Source organism: Bos indicus, chromosome 11, assembly GCF_029378745.1.
Source record: "Bos indicus isolate NIAB-ARS_2022 breed Sahiwal x Tharparkar chromosome 11, NIAB-ARS_B.indTharparkar_mat_pri_1.0, whole genome shotgun sequence".
Taxonomy (NCBI): domain Eukaryota; kingdom Metazoa; phylum Chordata; class Mammalia; order Artiodactyla; family Bovidae; genus Bos; species Bos indicus.
Window position 1 is genome coordinate 6,214,228 of NC_091770.1, and position 19,450 is coordinate 6,233,677.

Consider the following 19,450-nt stretch of genomic DNA (forward strand, 5'->3'; position numbering starts at 1 on the left):
AAGGGGGATGGTAAGATTAGTCTTACCAAGTCTTCTGAGGCCAAGGCCCTGTCCTCTTGCTCTGTAAGCACCGTGGTCGTCTTACACTTGGCTGTGACAGGAGAGCATTGCCACCAGTTCATCTAAAACTCCAAGAAGTAAAGAACCCACCTGCAGGAGCCTGCAAGTTCCATCCCTGGATGAGGAAGATCCCCCGGAGGAGGGCACTGGCAACCCATTCCAGTATTCTTGCCTGGAGAATTTCATGGACAGAGGAGCCTGGCGGGCTACAGTCCATGGGGTCGAAAAGAATGAGACACGACTGAGCACAGGGCAGGGCATCTAAAATCATAATCAAATTGCTCACTACTTATATGTTGTGTCCAGCTCAGCAGATAGGGATCGCAAGTGGTCGACGGCACAGTTTGGGGAAAAGAAACTAGAGACAGAATTAAAGTTTTAAAGATGGGACCAGGGGACTCAAGACCTCTTGGGTCCAGAGCCCTGTTCCTCGGGCCCACATCATTTTTATTTAGTGTCTTGGCAAGCAGGAAGTATCTGTTGTGTTACGAAGTCAGCTTCCTGTGTCCCTGGTCACATCTCCCATTTTATTGATTACTTTAAACTATCTTTGTTATTTTCTTGTACAACGGCTCTCACCTAGCTGGAGGTCATAAACCTGCATATGCCTTGGGAAAACATCTTAGTGTGCGCACAAGCAATGTTCTGAACTTACGCTGACCCGGCGTTCCAAGGTCCACACTATTTTTTTCCTTAGCCTAGCAGGGTATGCCGACCCCAACTGATCAACCCGATGTACTTTTATTTGGGTTATGCTGTATTGCTATATTTTGCTTTTATTCTTTTCCCATGGTGATTTTCTCAAGGCTTAGCCAGAGCAATGGAGAAGGCAATGGCACCTCACTCCAGTACTCTTGCCTGGAAAATCCCATGGACGGAGGGGCCTGGTGGGCTGCAGTCCATGGGGTCGCTAGGAGTCGGACACGACTGAGCGACTTCACTGTATTTTTTCACTTTCATGCATTGGAGAAGGCAATGGCAACCCACTCCAGTGTTCTTGCCTGGAGAATCCCAGGGACGGGGGAGCCTGGTAGGCTGCCGTCTGTGGGGTCGCACAGAGTCGGACATGACTGAAGCGACTTAGCAGTAGCAGCAGCAGCCAGAGCAACAGGCGGCTGACTATTAACCCCTGCACTTATACACTAAAATGAAGGTGAGGGACTTTCCTGGAGGTCTGGTGGTTGGGACTTCCAGCTCCCACGCAGGGGGCCCTAGTTTGGTCCCTGGTTGAGGAACTGGATCACACATGTCTCAACTGTAAGTTCATATGCTTCACCGAGCATGCGAACTCTCGATTATCCCTCGTGGGTCAACTGAGACCCTGGCGCAGTCCGATAGAGAGAAGGAGAATAAATGCCTGCAGCCGGAGAGAATGTGGCCAGGATGGTGTGACAGAGGACTGTATGAGAGGACCACTATGCAACAACATTCTCTGACTGATGGGTGGCATCACTGACCCGATGGACATGTGTCTGAGCAAACTCCAGGGGATAGGAAAGCACAGGGAAGCCTGGTGGGCTGCGGTCTGTGGGGTCACAACGAGTCAGACACGACTGAGCGACTGCATAACAACTGGTGGATGGGAATTTGACTTGTTTCCACCAATAGAGTTCTATGAACAGTCATGTATGCCGGTGTGTCGGCTTCTTCCACGCCCTTTCTCACTTCCTTCAGCCCCTTTGTTTTCTCCGGTTGTTGCTGTGGTGACTGTTTAATGGGGTACAGACAGCATCAGGTCGCCTCAGCGGTCCATGTCCCTTGCTTTCTGTCTCAGGGCCTCTGTGCCAACTGCCACATGGAACATCAGTAGGGCTCGGCTGAGCAATGTGGAGACACATAGTTGCAGAACGTTAATCCCCACTGGGACAACCTTTGACCAGTGGGTTTAGGAACCAGAGGATGAACGCGCCCCACTTCCAAGTTGCAAGTGGATGATTCTGAAGGTCACGCTACAGAGTTTCCTGGAGGGTCTCCAACAGGGCCGAGCCCCGGTTCCGCACAGTGGTAAGCGGCTCAGTGATGCTCGCCTGGAGTGGCTCTCCTTCCGCCATATCCCCGTAATTCTGGCCAGTGCCCTCCACTGCGGTTCTGCAGGACCACATCCCAAAGCGAGCACCTACGTCAAGTCCGCTTCTTAGACTCAGTTCTTGGGAGGAAGCCAAGCTCAGGCCCAGGTGCGCATACACAAGCGTTCTCTAGAGAACGTATCTTGCGGTGGAGTTGCAGTCTAGGCGAGTGTGTTTCACTTTATTATATAACGTCACACTGATTTCCTGAACGGTTGTATCAGTTTATCACTACCATTAGTGTGTGGTGGTTTCTGCTGCTCCATATTCTCATCGGCATATATACTGTTAGGTTCTCAACCGCCCCCTGCAATTTATGGATGAGTAATGATAATTCTTTTTTTTTTTTTAATGTTTGATTTTTGGTTTTTGGCTGTGCCACACAGCATGTGGGATCTTCCTTCCTCAACCAGACATTGAACTTGTGCTCCTTGCATTGGAAGGGTGGAGTCTTAATCCTGGGACCACCAGAGAAGTCCCTGATAACTCATTTCTATTTTAATGGCTTATGTGGCTCATTGCCTTCTCATACATGTGTTGGTCAGTTGGATACTCTCATTTTTTGAAACGCCTGTCAATACCTCCTATCTGTTTTTATTGGGTTGTCTGTGTTTTCTTGTATTGATTCATAAGAATTCGTTTTATTTCCTATGTATGTTCCCGCTTTTGGGTGTTGTGTTACAAATTGTCTTTGGCCTGTGGTGATGGTTAATTTCATGAGTCAGCTCCGCTGGAGAAAGAGATGCCCAGATAGCTGGTAAAACGTTACTTCTGGCTGTGTCGGTATTACTGGGAGAGATTAGCATTTGAATCAGATTGGATAAAGAGCATCGCGCTCACTGATGCATGGGCATCATCCACTGAGGACCTGGACAGGACAGAAAGCAGGGGGAGGACCGATCTGCTCTCGGCCTGATCGGGATGTGCATTTGCCCTTGGACACGGACACTCGTGGTTCTGGAGCCTTTGGACTCGGGCTGGGACCCACTGTATTGCTTCCTCTGGTTCTCCAGCCTTTGAGTTGTCAGCTGTCAGTTTTGAGAGCCCACAAGCCTCACAGACCAGCTGGTACCTGGTCTGGTGCTTGCCAGGCTCTAGAACTATGAGAAAATAAACTTCCGTTGTTTAAGCCGTCAGTCTGGTATATTAGATGAATACCATAAATACACGGAAGCTGGCGTATCCACTCTCCAATGGATGGGTATTAGTATTGTTTTCAGGTGTTATCTATTATGACTAAAGTTGCTATAAGCCCTCTTTACAAGTCTTTTTGTGAATATGTGTTTTCTTTCCTTTGGGTAAGTACTTAGGAGTGAAATCATTGGGTCCTAGAATAGATATATGTTTAATTGTATACAGAATTTTCTGTTCTGGTCTGAATATTTGTGTCCACCTTCATATGTTGAAGTTCTAACCCGTAATGGGATGGTATCTGGAAGTGGGGCTTTTAGCAGCAGCAGCAGGGTTAGATTAGGTCGTGATGGGTTTAATGGCCTTCTAAGAAAAGGAAGAGACAGAGTGCCCGTACCCCTGCCTCACTCTATGTTCCGGGGAAGCCCATGAACAGACACAGCCAGAGGCAGATATTTGCAAACAGGAGGAGAGCCTTCATGAGAAACCTGACTCCTCAATCTCTGAACTTCCAGCCTCCACAGGAGGGACAGATATTTCTTTTCTAAGTCACTCAGTTTATGACATTTTGTTATGACAGCCCAAGCAGAAAGAAACACTTTCAAACCATTTTCCAAAGTGATTTTGTGTGTGTGTGTGCCATGTTATAGTCCTACTGGGAATATATGACTCCATGAGGTCGCTAAATGATGCAAAGGAGCTACATGGAATTGGAGCTCAGTTACGTGGTTTAGTAACATTTCCCACAGGTTTCAGATTTGTGTATTGTAAACAATCCTGAACCATCATGTATGTGTAGTTATAGAAAAGTATTCCCCTACTAGCAAATAATGTGAGGTTTGGTTGCCGGAAACTGGTCCTTGGTATATTTACAAGCAGATTTGACTAGTAATAGGAGAAATTAGATTGTAGGTCTGCTGCTTACCCATCACTTGCCATTAATGAATACTTTGTTAAGGACAATAAGAGGCACACAGTCAAAGGTAACAAAGCACAATTTAAAGTTTGGGGCTGGAGATTTACAAGAGGAGCCTGGGATGTTTTCTTGAGTCAAAAAAAAAAAAACAACAAAAAACCAGAAAGAAAGAAAGAAAAGAAACAGCAGCTAGAAAAGACCAATTGAACACGTCAAAGAGGCAACTTGAAAGATATTCCACTGGGAAAAGATGGAATAATATAAGTATCAAAACGAAAAACGATGGCAGTTTTAAAAAAAAAGTCTAAACTTACATTTATCAATTTACCATACTTCCCAGCAATTGCACTCCTGGGCATTTATCCCAGAGAAATAGAAAAATGTTCCCCACAAAACCCTATATACACCACTGTTCACAGCAGCTTTATTCACGATAACCCCAAACTGGAAACAATCCAAATATCCCTCAATAAGTGAATGAACAGCAGTGTATCCATACCATGGGATACCCCTCAGCATTAAAAAGAAACTATTAATACATGCAACCACTTGGGTGGATCTTAAAAGCATCCTGCCGAGAACAGAAGCTAGTCTCAAAGGTTACGTATTGTGTGATTTCATTTCCGTAACATTCTCAAAAGGACAAAATGGTGGGATTGGGAAACAGCGGGCTGCTCAGGGTTGGTGACGGTGTGCGGCTGTAAACAGCTGTAGCATGAGGGAGCTCTGCGGAATCACAGTTCTGTGTCTTGACTGTGGGGTTTGTTGCCCACAGGCGAGAGGAAGTCCCAGAGCTATACACACAGACTGCACCATTGCAAATTCTGGCTTTTGATGTTATAATCTAATTATGTAAATTAGTATGGGGGAAACTGGGTGGAGAGTGCACACGTCTCTGAGTTAATAATGATTAGAAACAACTGAAAACAAACCCTCATTAGTCATCTGTGGAAACTGTTAGGACATCCAACTTAATCTGAAAAAACTTTTTCTTTTTCCAGATAATTCTAAACAATTAAAAAGTTTATTTTATATTGGAGTTCAATTGATTAACAACATTGTGTTAGTTTCAGGTGTACGGCAAAGTGATTTGGTTATACACACACATCTATCTATGCTTTTTCAAGTTCTTTTCCCATTTAGGTTATTACAGAATATTGAAAACAGTTTTCTGTGCTACGCAGTAGGTCCTTGTTGGTTCCCTATTTTATGTACACTAGTGTGAATATGTCAATCCCAAATTCCCAATTTATCCCTCCCCCACTTTTATTTTTTTTTTTAAGCAAAAATAACTCAAGCATTGATCCTGCCTTCCCTCTATGAATTATATTTCAAGGTAACCAAATTGTTCTGGAGAAGACTCCTGAGAGTCCCTTGTACAGCAAGATCAAACCAGTCAATCCTAAAGGAAATCAACCCTGAATATTCATTGGAAGGACTGATGCTGAAGCTGAAGTTCCAGTATTTTGGTCGCTGATTCAAATAGCAGACTCATTGGGAAAGTCTCTGATGCTGGGAAAGATTGAATGCAGGAAGAGAAGAGGGCATCAGAGGATGAGATGGCTGGATGGCATCACTGATGCAGTGGACATGAACCTGGGCAAACTTCCTGAGATGGTGAGGGGCAGGGAGGCCTGGCGTGTGCAATGCACGGGGTCACAAAGAGTCAGGTATGACTAGGGGACTGAACAACAACAACAACCAAATTGTTGATGAGGAAAAAATTTGCTTTCTATGTGAACTCCAGCTAATACGTTAGAAACAATTATAAAATTGAAAAAGTCATCATTTTGCACCATCCATTGGATCATAGAAAAAGCAAGAGAATTCCAGAAAAACATCTGCTTCATTGACTACGGCAAAGCCTTTAACTTTGTGGATCACAACAAACTGTGGAAAATTCTTAAAGAGATGGGAATACCAGACCACTTTACCTGCCTCCTGAGAAATCTGTATGCAGGTCAAGAAGCAACAATTAGAACTGGTCATGGAACAGACTGGTTCCAAATAGGAAAAGGAGTACATCAAGGCTGAATATTGTCACCCTGCTTATTTAACTTAAGCATCATGAGAAATGCTGGGCTGGAAGAAGCACAAGCTGGAATCAAGATTGCTAGGAGCAATATCAATCACCTCAGATATGCAGATGACACCACCCTTATGGCAGAAAGCAAAGAGGAACTAAAGAGCCTCTTGATGAAAGTGAAAGAGGAGAGTGAAAAACCTGGCTTAAAACTCAATATTCAGGAAACTAAGATCATGGCATCTGGTCCCATCACTTCATGGCAAATAGATGGGGAAACAGTAGAAACAAGTGACAGACTTTCTTTTCTGGGCTCCAAAATCACTGCAGATGGTGACGCAGCCATGGAATTAAAACACACTGCTTCCTTCGAAGAAAAGCTATGACCAATCTAGACAGCATATTAAAAAACCAACAAAGGTCCGTCTACTCAAAGCTATGGTTTTTCCAGTAGTCATGTACAGATGTGAGAGTTGGACCATAAAGAAAGCTGAAAGTCGAAGAGTTGATGCTTTTGAACTGTGGTGTTGGAGAAGACTCATGAGAATCCCTTAGACTGCAAGGAGATCCAAGCAGTCCATCCTGAAGGAAATCAGTCCTGAATATTCATTGTGGCTCAGAACATGAACTCCTTATTGCCAAATTCAGGCTTAAATTGAAGAAAGTAGGGAAAACCACTAGACCATTCAGGTATGACCTAAATCAAATCCCTTATGACTATACAGTGGAAGTGAGAAATAGATTTAAGGGCCTAGATCTGATAGATTGAGTGCCTGATGAACTACGGAATGAGGTTCGTGACATTGTACAGGAGACAGGGATCAAGACCATCCCCATGGAAAAGAAATGCAAAAAAGCAAAATGGCTGTCTGGGGAGGCCTTACAAATAGCTGTGAAAAGAAGAGAAGTGAAAAGCAAAGGAGAAAAGGAAAGATATAAGCATCTGAATGCAGAGTTCCAAAGAATAGCAAGAAGAGATAAGAAAGCCTTCCTCAGTGATCAATGCAAAGAAATAGAGGAAAACAACAGAATGGGAAAGACTAGAGATCTCTTCAAGAAAATTAGAGATACCAAGGGACCATTTCATGCAAAGATGGGCTCAATAAAGGACAGAAATGGTATGGACCTAACAGAAGCAGAAGATATTAAGAAAAGGTGGCAAGAATACACAGAAGAACTGTACAAAAAAGATCTTCACGACCCAGATAATCACGATGATGTGATCACTGACCTAGAGCCAGACATCCTGGAATGTGAAGTCAAGTGGGCCTTAGAAAGCATCACTACGAACAAAGCTAGTGGAGGGGATGGAATTCCACTTGAGCTATTTCAAATCCTGAAAGACGATGCTGTGAAAGTGCTACACTCAATATGCCAGCAAATTTGGAAAACTCAGCAGTGGCCACAGGACTGGAAAAGGTCAGTTTTCATTCCAATCCCAAAGAAAGGTAATGCCAAAGAATGCTCAAACTACCACACAATTGCACTCATCTCACATGCTAGTAAAATAATGCTCAAAATTCTCCAAGCCAGGCTTCAGCAATACATGAACCGTGAACTTCCTGATGTTCAAGCTGGTTTTAGAAAAGGCAGAGGAACCAGAGATAAAATTGCCAACATCCACTGGAACATGGAAAAAGCAAGAGAGTACCAGAAAAAACATCTATTTCTGCATTATTGACTATGCCAAAGCCTTTGACTGTGTGGATCACAAGAAACTGTAGAAAATTCTGAAAGAGATGGGAATACCAGACCACCTGACCTGCCTCTTGAGAAATCTGTATGCAGGTCAGGAAGCAAAAGTTAGAACTGGACATGGAACACGGACTGGTTCCAAATAGGAAAAGGAATACATCAAGGCTGTATATTGTCACCTTGCTTATTTAACTTATATGCAGAGTACATCATGAGAAACGCTGGACTGGAAGAAGCACAGGCTGGAATCAAGATTGCCAGAAGAAATACCAATAACCTCAGATATGCAGATGACACCACCCTTATGGCAGAAAGTGAAGAGGAACTCAAAAGCCTCTTGATGAAAGTGAAAGTGGAGAGTGAAAAAGTTGGCTTAAAGCTCAACATTCAGAAAACTAAGATCATGGCATCCGGTCCCATCACTTCATGGCAAATAGATGGGGAAACAGTGGAAACAGTGTCAGACTTTATTTTTTGGGGCTCCAAAATCACTGCAGATGGTGACTGCAGCTATGAAATTAAAAGACGCTTACTCCTTGGAAGGGAAGTTATGACCAACCTAGATAGCAGATTCAAAAGCAGAGACATTACTTTGCCAACAAAGGTCCGTCTAGTCAAGGCTATGGTTTTTCCTGTGGTCATGTATGGATGTGAGAGTTGGACTGTGAAGAAGGCTGAGCACCGAAGAATTGATGCTTTTGAACTGTGGTGTTGGAGAAGACTCTTGAGAGTCCCTTGGACTGCAAGGAGATCCAACCAGTCCATTCTGAAGGAGATCAGCCCTGGGATTTCTTTGGAAGGAATGATGCTAAAGCTGAAACTCCAGTACTCTGGCCACCTCATGCGAAGAGTTGACTCATTGGAAAAGACTCTGATGCTGGGAGGGATTGGGGGCAGGAGGAGAAGGGGACGACAGAGGATGAGATGGCTGGATGGCATCACTGACTCGATGAACTCCGGGAGTTGGTGATGAACAGGGAGGCCTGGTGTGCTGCGATTCATGGGGTCACAAAGAGTCGGACATGACTGAGCGACTGAACTGAACTGATTCATGGAAGGACTGATGCCGAAGCTAAAACTCCAATACTTTGGCCACATGATGCGAAGAACTGACTCATTGGAAAAGACCCTGATGCTGGGAAAGATTGAAGGTGAAAAGAGAAGGGGACGACAGAGGCTGAGATGGTTGGATGGCATCCCCAACTGGATGGACATGAGTCCGAGCAAGCTCCAGGGGTTGGTGATGGACAGGGAAGCCTGGCGTGCTGCAGTCCGTGGGGGTCACAAAGAGTTGGACGTGACTGAGCGGCTGAACAGAACTGAATGGATCAGTCAGTATAGGCAGCAATAATCTATGTAAAAATTATTAAATGAAATATTGATGTGGAATCCTGTAATGGAAGGATCAGCCTGGTCCACATCACCCTGAGTCCACTGACCAATCTCAGTTCTTAATGTCACTCAAAGTGGGACAAAGGGCTATCTTAGTCTGTTTGGGCTGCTATAACAAAATACCATAGGCTAGGTGGTTCAAAAAAGGACATTTATTTTTCATGGTTCTGAAAGCTGGGAAGTTCAGGATAAAGGGGCCAGCAGATATCTGGTGAGGACTCTCTTCTTGGCTTTAAATTCTTTTAGGTCGTCAAAGTTGTTGTTATTCAGTTGCAAAGTGTCTGACTCTTTGCAACCCCTTGGACTGCAGCACACCAGGTTTCTCTGCCCTTCACTATCTCCCAGAGTTTGCTCAAACTCATGTCCATTGAGTCGGTGATGCCATCCAACCATCTCATCCTCTGCCACCCACTTCTCCTTTTGCCTTCAATCTTTCCCAGTGTCAGGGTCTTTTCCAGTGAATTGGCTGTTTGCATCAGGTGGCCCAAGTATAAGAGTCAAGTATAGATAGTCATGGGAGGGAATATATTTCTTTGAAGCCTGCAGGATCCCCATGCCAAAGTGGAACATTCTGGGGAGGCTTGTTCTGAACTTCTTCATCCTCTAAGAGCAGGGAGATGCCTCTTTTGTTCTTTGATGATCCCCCATATTTAAAAAGGACCTGGTAAATGAGTGCATGACAGTTTTGGGACACATCACTGTACATTTTAGATCAAATTTCTGGTTTCGGAAAAATCCACTGACAGTGTTAGTGGGCCTCCAACTCACCATCATCATGAGTGAAAATTCATGTTCCAAGATCTACGTGGGTGTAGTTATGATTATTATGTGAAGAAAATTCAATGTGCTGCTCTCGCTGTAGGCACCACACTGACAATCAGTGATGTGCCCTGGGGAGATTTCCATCTGCACAAGTTCTCATTGTTATTCCTACTTAAAGTGACTGTTTCGGAAACTACTGTGGGCTCTTCGCAGCACTAGGGAGCTAATGTCTGTTTCTTATCAGGTTATGTTGCCTGAAGGCAGTGCTGTCAAAATGTCACAGTGGTCGATGCCATGGGGTGACTGTGGACCCTGTTCTGATGATCAGGTTCTCACTGTTGTCCAAATGACGTTGAGCAGGTCATTCTCCTGCAAAACTGTCTCCCTATTCGAACATCTGGGATAATGATTTGGGTAGCGGGTAGCAGTTAGCATTGACCTTGATATGGGAGATTGGAAAAATCCACCCATTCGACATCCCGTCTGTGTGCACACCCTTTCCTAGAACCGTCTCCACTTTGCTTTGGAACATGGGGCAGGCACTGATGCAAACAGAAGCATGAAAACCTGTTTCTATTTCTGCTTCCTTGGCCCCCAGCTCTGCTGTGAGAACATGCCCGGGCTGGGCTGCTGGAGGCATGTGGGAGAGGAGCCTAGGGATCCCAGGGGAGACCACCCTAGACCTGCCGGCCCCCGCGAGCCTGTCAGGGACAGCAGCTGGCTGAGTGGGCCCAGCCCAGGTTCACCAAGTCCAGATTAGCAGAACCATCCGAGCACCTGCCGATGATGGAGAATGAGAAATAGAGGGCCCTCGTTGCTTTCCAAACCCTCCTGTGTGCTTCTAAGCCTCATTCTCTCCTACAATGTGCGCACTGATTTTTTTTTTTAATGTAAACTTTTTATTGAAGTACAGTTGATCTGTGATGTCATGCCAATCTCTGCTGTACAGCAAAGTGACTCAGCCATACATATATAGACTTTCTTTTTTAAAATACTCTTTTCCATGATGGTTTATCACAGGATATTGAATATAGTTCCCTATCCTATTTAGTAGGACTTTGTTGTTTATTGATCCTATATATAACAGTAGTATAACATATCTATGTGTATTTTGTAGTAGTTTATGGGCTTCCCTGGTGGCTCAGCAGTAAAAAATCCACCTGCAATGCAGGAGCCTTAAGAGACCCAGGTTCGATCCCTGGGTTGGGAAGATTCCTTGGAGAAGGAAATGGCAACCCACTCCAGTATTCTTGCCTAGAGAATCCCATGGACAGAGGAGCTTGACAGGCTACAGTCCATAGGGTCACAAATAGTCAGACACGACTGAAGTGACTGAGCACTCAGCCCTCACTGTAGTAGTTTATAAGAGTTCACTAACCCCAAAACTCCCTGTCCTTCTCTCCCCCACCCCCTCCCTACATGCACAGACTTCTGTTTTAAAAAGTACGTTGTCATATAGAACATAAACAGAAAAGCAATCAAAGCAAATGTGAAGCTTTGAAACACATTTTTACAAGGCGAACATGCCGTAGGGCCACCCCCAGACCAAGAGCTGGAGCAGATGAGGGCCCCAGAAGCCCCTTCCTCTCCTCTCTGTTACTCACCCCCCCCCCACCCCCTATCCTAACTTCAAACCCTGCAGATAAACAGATAAGTGGAATTTTCTTTGATTGCCTGGATGGTCTTTTCAAGGATGAATGCCCTCTGCCAGCTCTCAGCTAATCAGTTTACCCCAAAGTATGCAAACACAATTAGCTGTTCCCGGACCCATACAGCTTATCGTTGCCTTTGTTCCCTGACTCAGCCCATTACCTGTCCGCTTAGATGTGAGCAAAGGATACGCGAAGTCACTGAACAGTAAGCCAAAGGATGCAGGCCTCTGAGTGTGTGTGTGTTTTTTTTTTCTTTTGACAAATAACTGCTCCCAGATGGCTTAAGAAATTAGATCACATATTCAATGTAGTAGTAAAGGCTCTAAAACATGATTACTTTTTAAACCATAATGATGAATAATTCTTAATGAATCTAGTGATCTAGAGTTCTGATGTTTCTTTAAAATTCCCAAGCATTTCAAGAAATTTAATTCATTTCTTATGTAATAGGAGATCAATAAAACATTCCCTTATTTCCACTGCTACCAGACATTGTTAAGCATGAATTGTTAAATTCCTTTCAAGTATCATAATCGGTTACATAAAAATGGTCTGGTTTAACAGGGATCTACCTCAGTGTCAGGGTTTTTTGGGATCGTGCTAGAGAGGAACAGAGCATCAGCAGGACATCCACATTTGTGGCAGTCACCGTTGGGTTCATAGTTCTGTATCACTTGAAGAAAAGAGCCATGTGAACGAAGCCAAGGTGGGATCCTTAGCAGGGGTCCCCAAACTTTTTGGCACCAGGGACCAGTTTCTTGGAAGACCATTTTTTCACGCACTGGGGGCCTGGGGATGACTGAAGTGCATTACATCCCTCGTGCACTTCATTTCCATTGTTATTGCATCAGCTCCACCTCAGAGCATCAGGCATTAGATCCCGGGGGATGGGGACCCCTGCTATATTGGAGCAGTGAGTAACTCTAACAGCACTATCAAATAATTGAGTTTTTCCCTCTTCCTCAAGGCCTGAAGGGATCTTTCTACAAACTCTATGTTGATTAGGGTACTCCTGAGGGGACGAAAAATATTATGAGGGGCCTTTGACTGCTTGTACTACTTGCTCTTCTACAAACTTCATCTTTCACTGGAGAATGATCCATGTTTTTATTACCAACAGGATTTCTCAAATTTCTCTCAAGTCCCCACAGAAATACTGCAAAAGCCCTGAATAAAGGCAACAGAGGCAAAAATTATTCTCCAAATCAATTTATATGATTCATCAAAACCAATACCTTGAAATACATATAAACAGAAACATTGCTACCTCTATCATTTACACAGAATCTTCTTTCTCACCAATACGAAAGTGTTACCATTTACTCTATCCTTAATGAAAAAAATGTATGCTTTCTCAGGTCCTAGTCCAATAAATAATCTCCCGTGTCAGCATTACTTTCCGTAAGATAAACATCCTCAGAGCTTTGGGATACATCCGATATGTGGATCACAAATTTCTGTCCATCTGTCAGGGTTATGAGGGTCTCTTGTCCCAGAGGAAGGGTGAGTTTGATGGTGCTTTCTGTGGCTTTATCCTCCAACAATACCTGGATGAGCTGTTGTGGGGTGGGTGGGGCAGGGAGGCGGTGTTTAGAAGAAAAGATGAAAAGAGAAAGTTACGCTTTTCCATTTCAGGACCCACCATTTGAATTCTGCTAGCACACGCTCATCTCACCCTGGACCTAGTGCAGGGGACCCCGACTTCCCAGGGGAGCACTCAGGGGCTGCTGAAGACTTTGTGGAAGGAATCTCAAACCCAGGATGGCACAAGAGAGGGTGTTGGGGGTTGGCGCAAGAGTGGGAGTGGGTGGCTCCCTTGAGGAAAAGGACGGGGGCACTGCAGGTGTTTGTGAGGCCAGAGAGGGACGACACTGCCATTAAAGGCACAGGGGAGGGCTTCCCTGGCAGTCCAGGGGTGAAGATCCTGTGTGTCCAATGCAGGAGGTGTGCGTGCGATCCCTGCTTGGGGAACTAGGATCCTTCATGCCATGAAGCTCGGCCAAAAAATTAAAACTTAAAACAGACGCAGAGAGCCTGGATCAGTTGTGAAAGTCAGGAGGGAGCCTGTGAAGTGCCCATGGGTCACCTCGCAGCTGTAACGCTCGTCACCTTGGCTGCTTTCCAGATGGATACTGACCCTATGAGCCGACACAGTTGGCTCAAGTTCCCACGCAGACCCTCCCTCCACCACTGGTCAAATAGACCAGTATATAAAGGAGGAAGTCTGTGAAGACTCTCATGGGTTACATTAATACTCTGCTGCTAAGCTGCTTCAGTCGTGTCCGACTCTGTGTGACCCCATGGACTGCAGCCTACGAGGCTCCTCCATCCATGGGATATTCCAGGCAAGAGTACTGGAGTGGGGTGCCATTGCCTTCTCCGTACATTAACACTCTATAGGGTAGTAATTGACATGAGACATTCACAGACTCTGATGTTGGCTCTCAGATAGTCATCAAGTTGCCTGAGCAAACCTTCCTATCAGAGAAACAAGGATAATACGCCACCCTCAGCTCCAAGGGTATTCGAAAGATGGGCAAATCCTCGGATATGATTACTTTCAAACTGACAGAGATGTATTTTCTTGGTCTGATTTCTTCAACAGTGCCCCCTCCATCCCCATAAGCAAGCATATTTTGACAAAGATGTGCAAAAGGTGACTTTGAACGCAAGGTTAATGAAAGTACATATCTCACCCATTCTCCATAAATTCAATGATAACCATCACCAACCAAGGAAAAGATGTTTTTCTTCTCTCAAAACAAAAAAACAAACAAACAAAAAAACAAATACCATCTGTCTTCATCTTTACCTTTTGGCTGAAGTCACTTATTTTTAAATATTTTTGCCTTGCTTTCCTGCTTGAGTATATGACCTAAACTGAAAACTGTGTGTGTGTGTGTGTGCACGTGTGCATGCTCAGCTGTGTCTGACTTTGCAACTCCACGGACTGGAGCCCACCAGACTCCTCTGTCCATGGGTTTCCCAGGCAAGAATACTGGAACTGGTTGCCAGGTTAAGGAGAATGGCCTTTATTTAATATCAGTATAATTTTCCCTTTATTCTTAAGACATGCCTTGGCATCTTACTATTTTGAGCATCGGGAGAATGGACAAGAGCGACAGATGGAAGTGGCGGTGGGGATTGCTGACTTGAGTTGCTGCTGTAGATGCAGGGACTGAGCTGAACTGTCCAGAGGAGTCAGCCCCAGGGGTGCAGCTGAACAGGTGTTAGCTCGTGGCAGATGAAAGCAGATCGGACCCCGAGCGTGTGCTTTTTTGTTGAGGACAAGTGCACAGGCTGACTAGTGAGGGCAATGGAAATTAGGCGAGCCTAACTTTTCAGTGTTGGAGTGTCTAAGTCATTATAGCTAAATTGGCAGGCTCACGCACGCACAAGCAGGCTTAATTAATCTCTAATGCATATTACCTTGGGTTATCTGACATTTATCTGCTTGTATTGCTTTATTATGTTGTTCAATTATTTAATGTCCTCTCTACTGTTGCCACCAATTAAATATAGGTGGAATACACCCACTGCAATAAACTTCAGAGTGACTAGTGGATTGGGTAGAGAATGTTCTGTAAAGGTGTTCAGATTAGGAGGTTTTGTTGGAGAAATAATAACAATGACTAGGATTATGGGTACTTTTTATGCTTCTAGGAATTTTACAAATAATTAACATATTTATACCTCATTTAGCCTATGGAATTAGACGTCTTTATTTCCATTTTGTAGAAGAGGAAGCTGAGCAGACAAATAAAGCAACTTGCCCAACGTTCTCAGCTCCTCTGTCCATGGGATTTCCCAGACAAGGGTACTGGAGTGGGTTGCCATCTCCTTCTCCAGGGCATCTTCCCGACCCAGGGATCAAACCCATGTCTCCTGCACTGGCAGGGGGACACTGGCAGGGCTCAGTTTACCACTGAGCCACCTAGGAAACCCGCTTAAGTGGAAGACGTGGGATTTGAACCCAAGAAGTTATGTACCAGAACTGCTCACAGTAGGCTACAGATATTTTCCCAAATCATCAGACTTGAACATCCAGCTCAGACACGCATCCTGTTGGGGCTCCCAAGTGACTAGGGTAAGCCCCCCGGACGGGTCCTGTCACCCAGGACAGGATGTGTTCTCCAGAGGGTCAGGAGCCAGGAGAGGGTTCTCTAGGGCACAGTCTGGCCAACCTGTCCCTTCTCCAGACTGAGCTGGGCCTTCTCTCTGCCCACGGCCCTGAATCACCAGCTCAGTGAGTGCAGCCTGAACCGCCTCCATCTGCTCCTTCTCTCAGTGGCCCAGCACCCCTCCCCCCTCACCAGTCCTGATTGGGGGCCAGTCTTTTCCTGTTTCCCGGTCTCCTCTGTCTTGTTGGCTTCATATACACACTCCCAGGGGAGATGAGTTTCTTCTTTACAGACTCACATTAGAGTCTCTAGCACCGAGAGCACGGAAGTACCGGGTGTTGAATTTACCGTCTCGAGGTCAGCAAATGAACGCCTGATGGAGACAGAGGGCTGGTGACTGTGAGAACTGGCTCTTTGGCTCCTGTTTCATTTGTCCAGGCCAGTGGGTGTCTCGTCCAGTCCAGCTCAGTAACAGTCTGCCGAGGTTCTGTGTGCTTGGAATGGGGAAGGGCTGCGGGGCATGGACGGGCATCCCAGATGGCGGGAGCGGTAAAGAACGCACCTGCCAATGCAGGAGACACGAGTTTGATCCCTGGGTCAGGAAGATCCCCTGGAGAAGGAAATGGCAATGGACTCCAGTGTTCTTGCTGGAGAATCCCACGACAGAGGAGCCTGGCAGGCTACAGTCTATGGGGTCACAAAGAGCTGGACACGACCGAAGTGACTTAGCATGCACGCAGGGCACAGACAGTTCCAGCTGTGACTCAGCCACGTGGCTTTGACCACGTTTCATCCAGGTTGAGGTCACACTCCTGCCTTCAGTGGTCTCCTAAGTAGACTCCTCATCTACTCAGAAGGGGAACTTGTGGATGTGAAAAGAACGCCAGGTAAAAAGGCCAAGCTTCCAAACGTGTGCAGGAGTTTTAGAAATTACTACTGACAGGTGTTGTCAGGGTTTTTTCCCCCAACCAGCCCACTCCCCTGCATCGCATCTAGCTGAACTTCCTGCTCAATCTGCCTCCCCTCCCTGGCACTCAAGACCCCATCTCAGATCTCTGTATCCTATGTCCTAGTCTTCTGGGGGCCTGGACCATCCTCCTCCCATCTAGCACTGTAGGAGAAGAATGATGAGATCAAGCAGGCCAGGGTGTCAGCCTCTGTTCTGCAGTTTACTTGCTGTGTGACTCTGGGCCTCCACTTAGCTTTTCTGAGCCTCTGTCTCCTCATCCACGGCATGAAAATGATAAGAACAGATACTGTGCAGGGTTGTATGGCTTTGAGACAATATATATCAAGTGTGCACAGTATATTCGATAAGTAGCCATTCTTACTTTCATTATTTTTTTAATACGTATTTATTTTTTATTTACTTGGCTGCCCCAGGTCTTAGCTGCAGCATGCGGGATCTAGTTCCCTGACTAGGGATCGAACCCCAGCGTCCTGCACTGGGAGTATGGAGTCTTAGCCACTGGACCACCAGAGAAATTGCCTTACTTTTCATTATTTTAATTTTTTGGCCATGCTGCAAGGCTTTCAGAATCCTAATTTCCCAACCAGGGATTAAACCTCAGGCCCTGGGACTGAAAGCGCAGAGTCCTACCCACTGGACTACCAGAGAATTCCTGCAATCCTTATTTTTGTATCTTTCAAGATGGACCACAATTCTACCCTTTCAAAAATCCTTTGTACTCAGACTGTGAGTACAGTCTGCCAGAGGCTTTTTCAGTGTATGTCACTCCTCTTAGCTGTAGTGATCTGCTGCTCAGTGAGTCTGTTCATGCCAGGCAGGCTCTGGAAGGGCCAGGGGAGAGCAGTCCCCATATTGCACAGCTCTCATCAGACCAGGCATGTTTTGGAGCTAAGCAGTGGTCAACAGACACACTGGCAAAATTGCTTATAGCAGAGATGAATCTAGAATCCTGTGTCCTTGTTTGGACAATGTATAACCCCCTCTATGGGTTTCTTAGGGCTTCCCTGGTGGCTCAGATGGTAAAGAATCTGCGTGCAATGTGGGAGACCTGGGTTCAATCCCTGGGTTGGGAAGATCCCCTGGAGTAGGGAATGACAACCCACTCCAGGATTCTTGCCTGAAGAATCCCATGGACAGGGGAGCCTGATGGGCTACAGTCCATGGGATTGCAAAGAGTCAGACACAACTGAGCGACTACGCCCAGCACGTGGGTCTCCTAGCCCCCTGGGTTCTCACTTCCTGAGAACACCGGTGGATGGAAGGCTGGGCCACGGTGTACATACCTTGTTGCCCGTGACGGTGTCTACGAGGAAGCCAGGCACCCTGACCACCACACTGCTCCCCGCCGTGGCACCGGGGCTCTGGCCCTTGCATCTGAGCATCACCCGGGGGGGATCCGCACTCAGGCTTTCATGCTCCTGAGCTGGGGGGCAGTCTGGAGGGTGGTGGGGCTCATAGTCTGGCTGGACAGGAGACTGGTCATCTGGCAGTATCTCCTTGAGACTTCCCACGTTGTCCTCCTCCTCTTCCTCCTCAATGCACGACTGAAGTATGTGAATCACATATTCCGAAAGCAGCAAGTGAAACAGGTGCCAGGAGCCTACATGAAATAACAACCCCCAGTGAATAAGCACACAGACAGATGGACAGGTAAACGGATCCCCGTGGAACCAACAGCTTTTCCAGGGCTCTCAGCTCCTGTGCACTAGAGCCTCACTCCTCCTGGCAAAGCCTGAGTCCCTGCAGCATCCATCACCCTCGCAGCATCCCACACCCAGAGGACCCCAGAAGGTGGCTTTAGCACAAGGTGCTCAGTGAGCTGAGTCATGACAGGGAACATCAACACAGCTGCTGTGACATGGGAGGAGGGCCACCTTGCAGAGAAACGGGTGCCCTTCCCGGAGGTGGAGAGAGTGCCCCTCGACCACCCACTACCTGGCTGCAACTCCTGGGGGGAAACGGGTGAGGGGCGCAGGGGCTGTCCTTAGGGAGCTGGTGGGCAAGGGCCAGCTGAGTGGTCTGAATCCCAAGGCCTCTGGCTCCAGAAAACAAAAGGATAATTAACGTTCAGTTGAGAAACGGGGTGGGAGGAGATCTAGCCTAGAACAGTTCTTAAAAGACAATTTTTTAAATTAATCTTTAAAAATCTTTTATTTTAAATTTACTTATTTTTTAATTGAGGGATAATTGCTTTACAGAATTGTGTTGGTTTCTGCCACATATCAAAAGGTAATTTTTTAATGAAGATAAACCGTGATTCTCACACAGATGTAGAATGGACGCATTTCAAAGATTTTTATGGGACTCAATTCATGAGAGAAATAGCAAGCTGCTGCAACTGATTATAGCACTGGGAGCTCAGCTCGGTGCTCTGTGATGACTTACAGGGGAGGGATGGGGCAGTGGGAGGGAGGCCCAAGAGGAGGGGATATATGTATACGTACAGCCGATTCATGTTGTTGTACGGCAGAAACCACCAGTAGAATTGTAATTATATGCCAATAAAAAATAAATTAAAAAAAGAGAGAATTCAAAGGACTAAGCATACACAGACAGTAAAGCATGCCACTGACATTAATTTACAAAGAGATGCCACACAGCTGTCCTCAGCTGTACCCACCTGACACATGATAGTTTGCATTTCTGGGCAGGAGAATCATAT

General features: G+C 45.9%; 1 protein-coding gene across 1 annotated transcript in view; it reads right to left on the minus strand.

Annotated features, from left to right (window-relative positions):
- Positions 1-12,901: 12,901 nt before the first annotated feature.
- The window catches only part of RFX8 (regulatory factor X8), a 52,235-nt gene continuing 45,686 nt past the window's right edge, over positions 12,902-19,450 (minus strand). The window contains exons 14-15 of the mRNA XM_070798320.1: positions 18,072-18,388; positions 12,902-13,253 (exon numbers count right to left, since the gene is read on the minus strand). Coding sequence (XP_070654421.1) covers positions 13,059-13,253; positions 18,072-18,388 — 512 coding nt within the window. The 3' untranslated portion in view covers positions 12,902-13,058. The remainder of the gene's footprint in view (positions 13,254-18,071; positions 18,389-19,450) is intronic.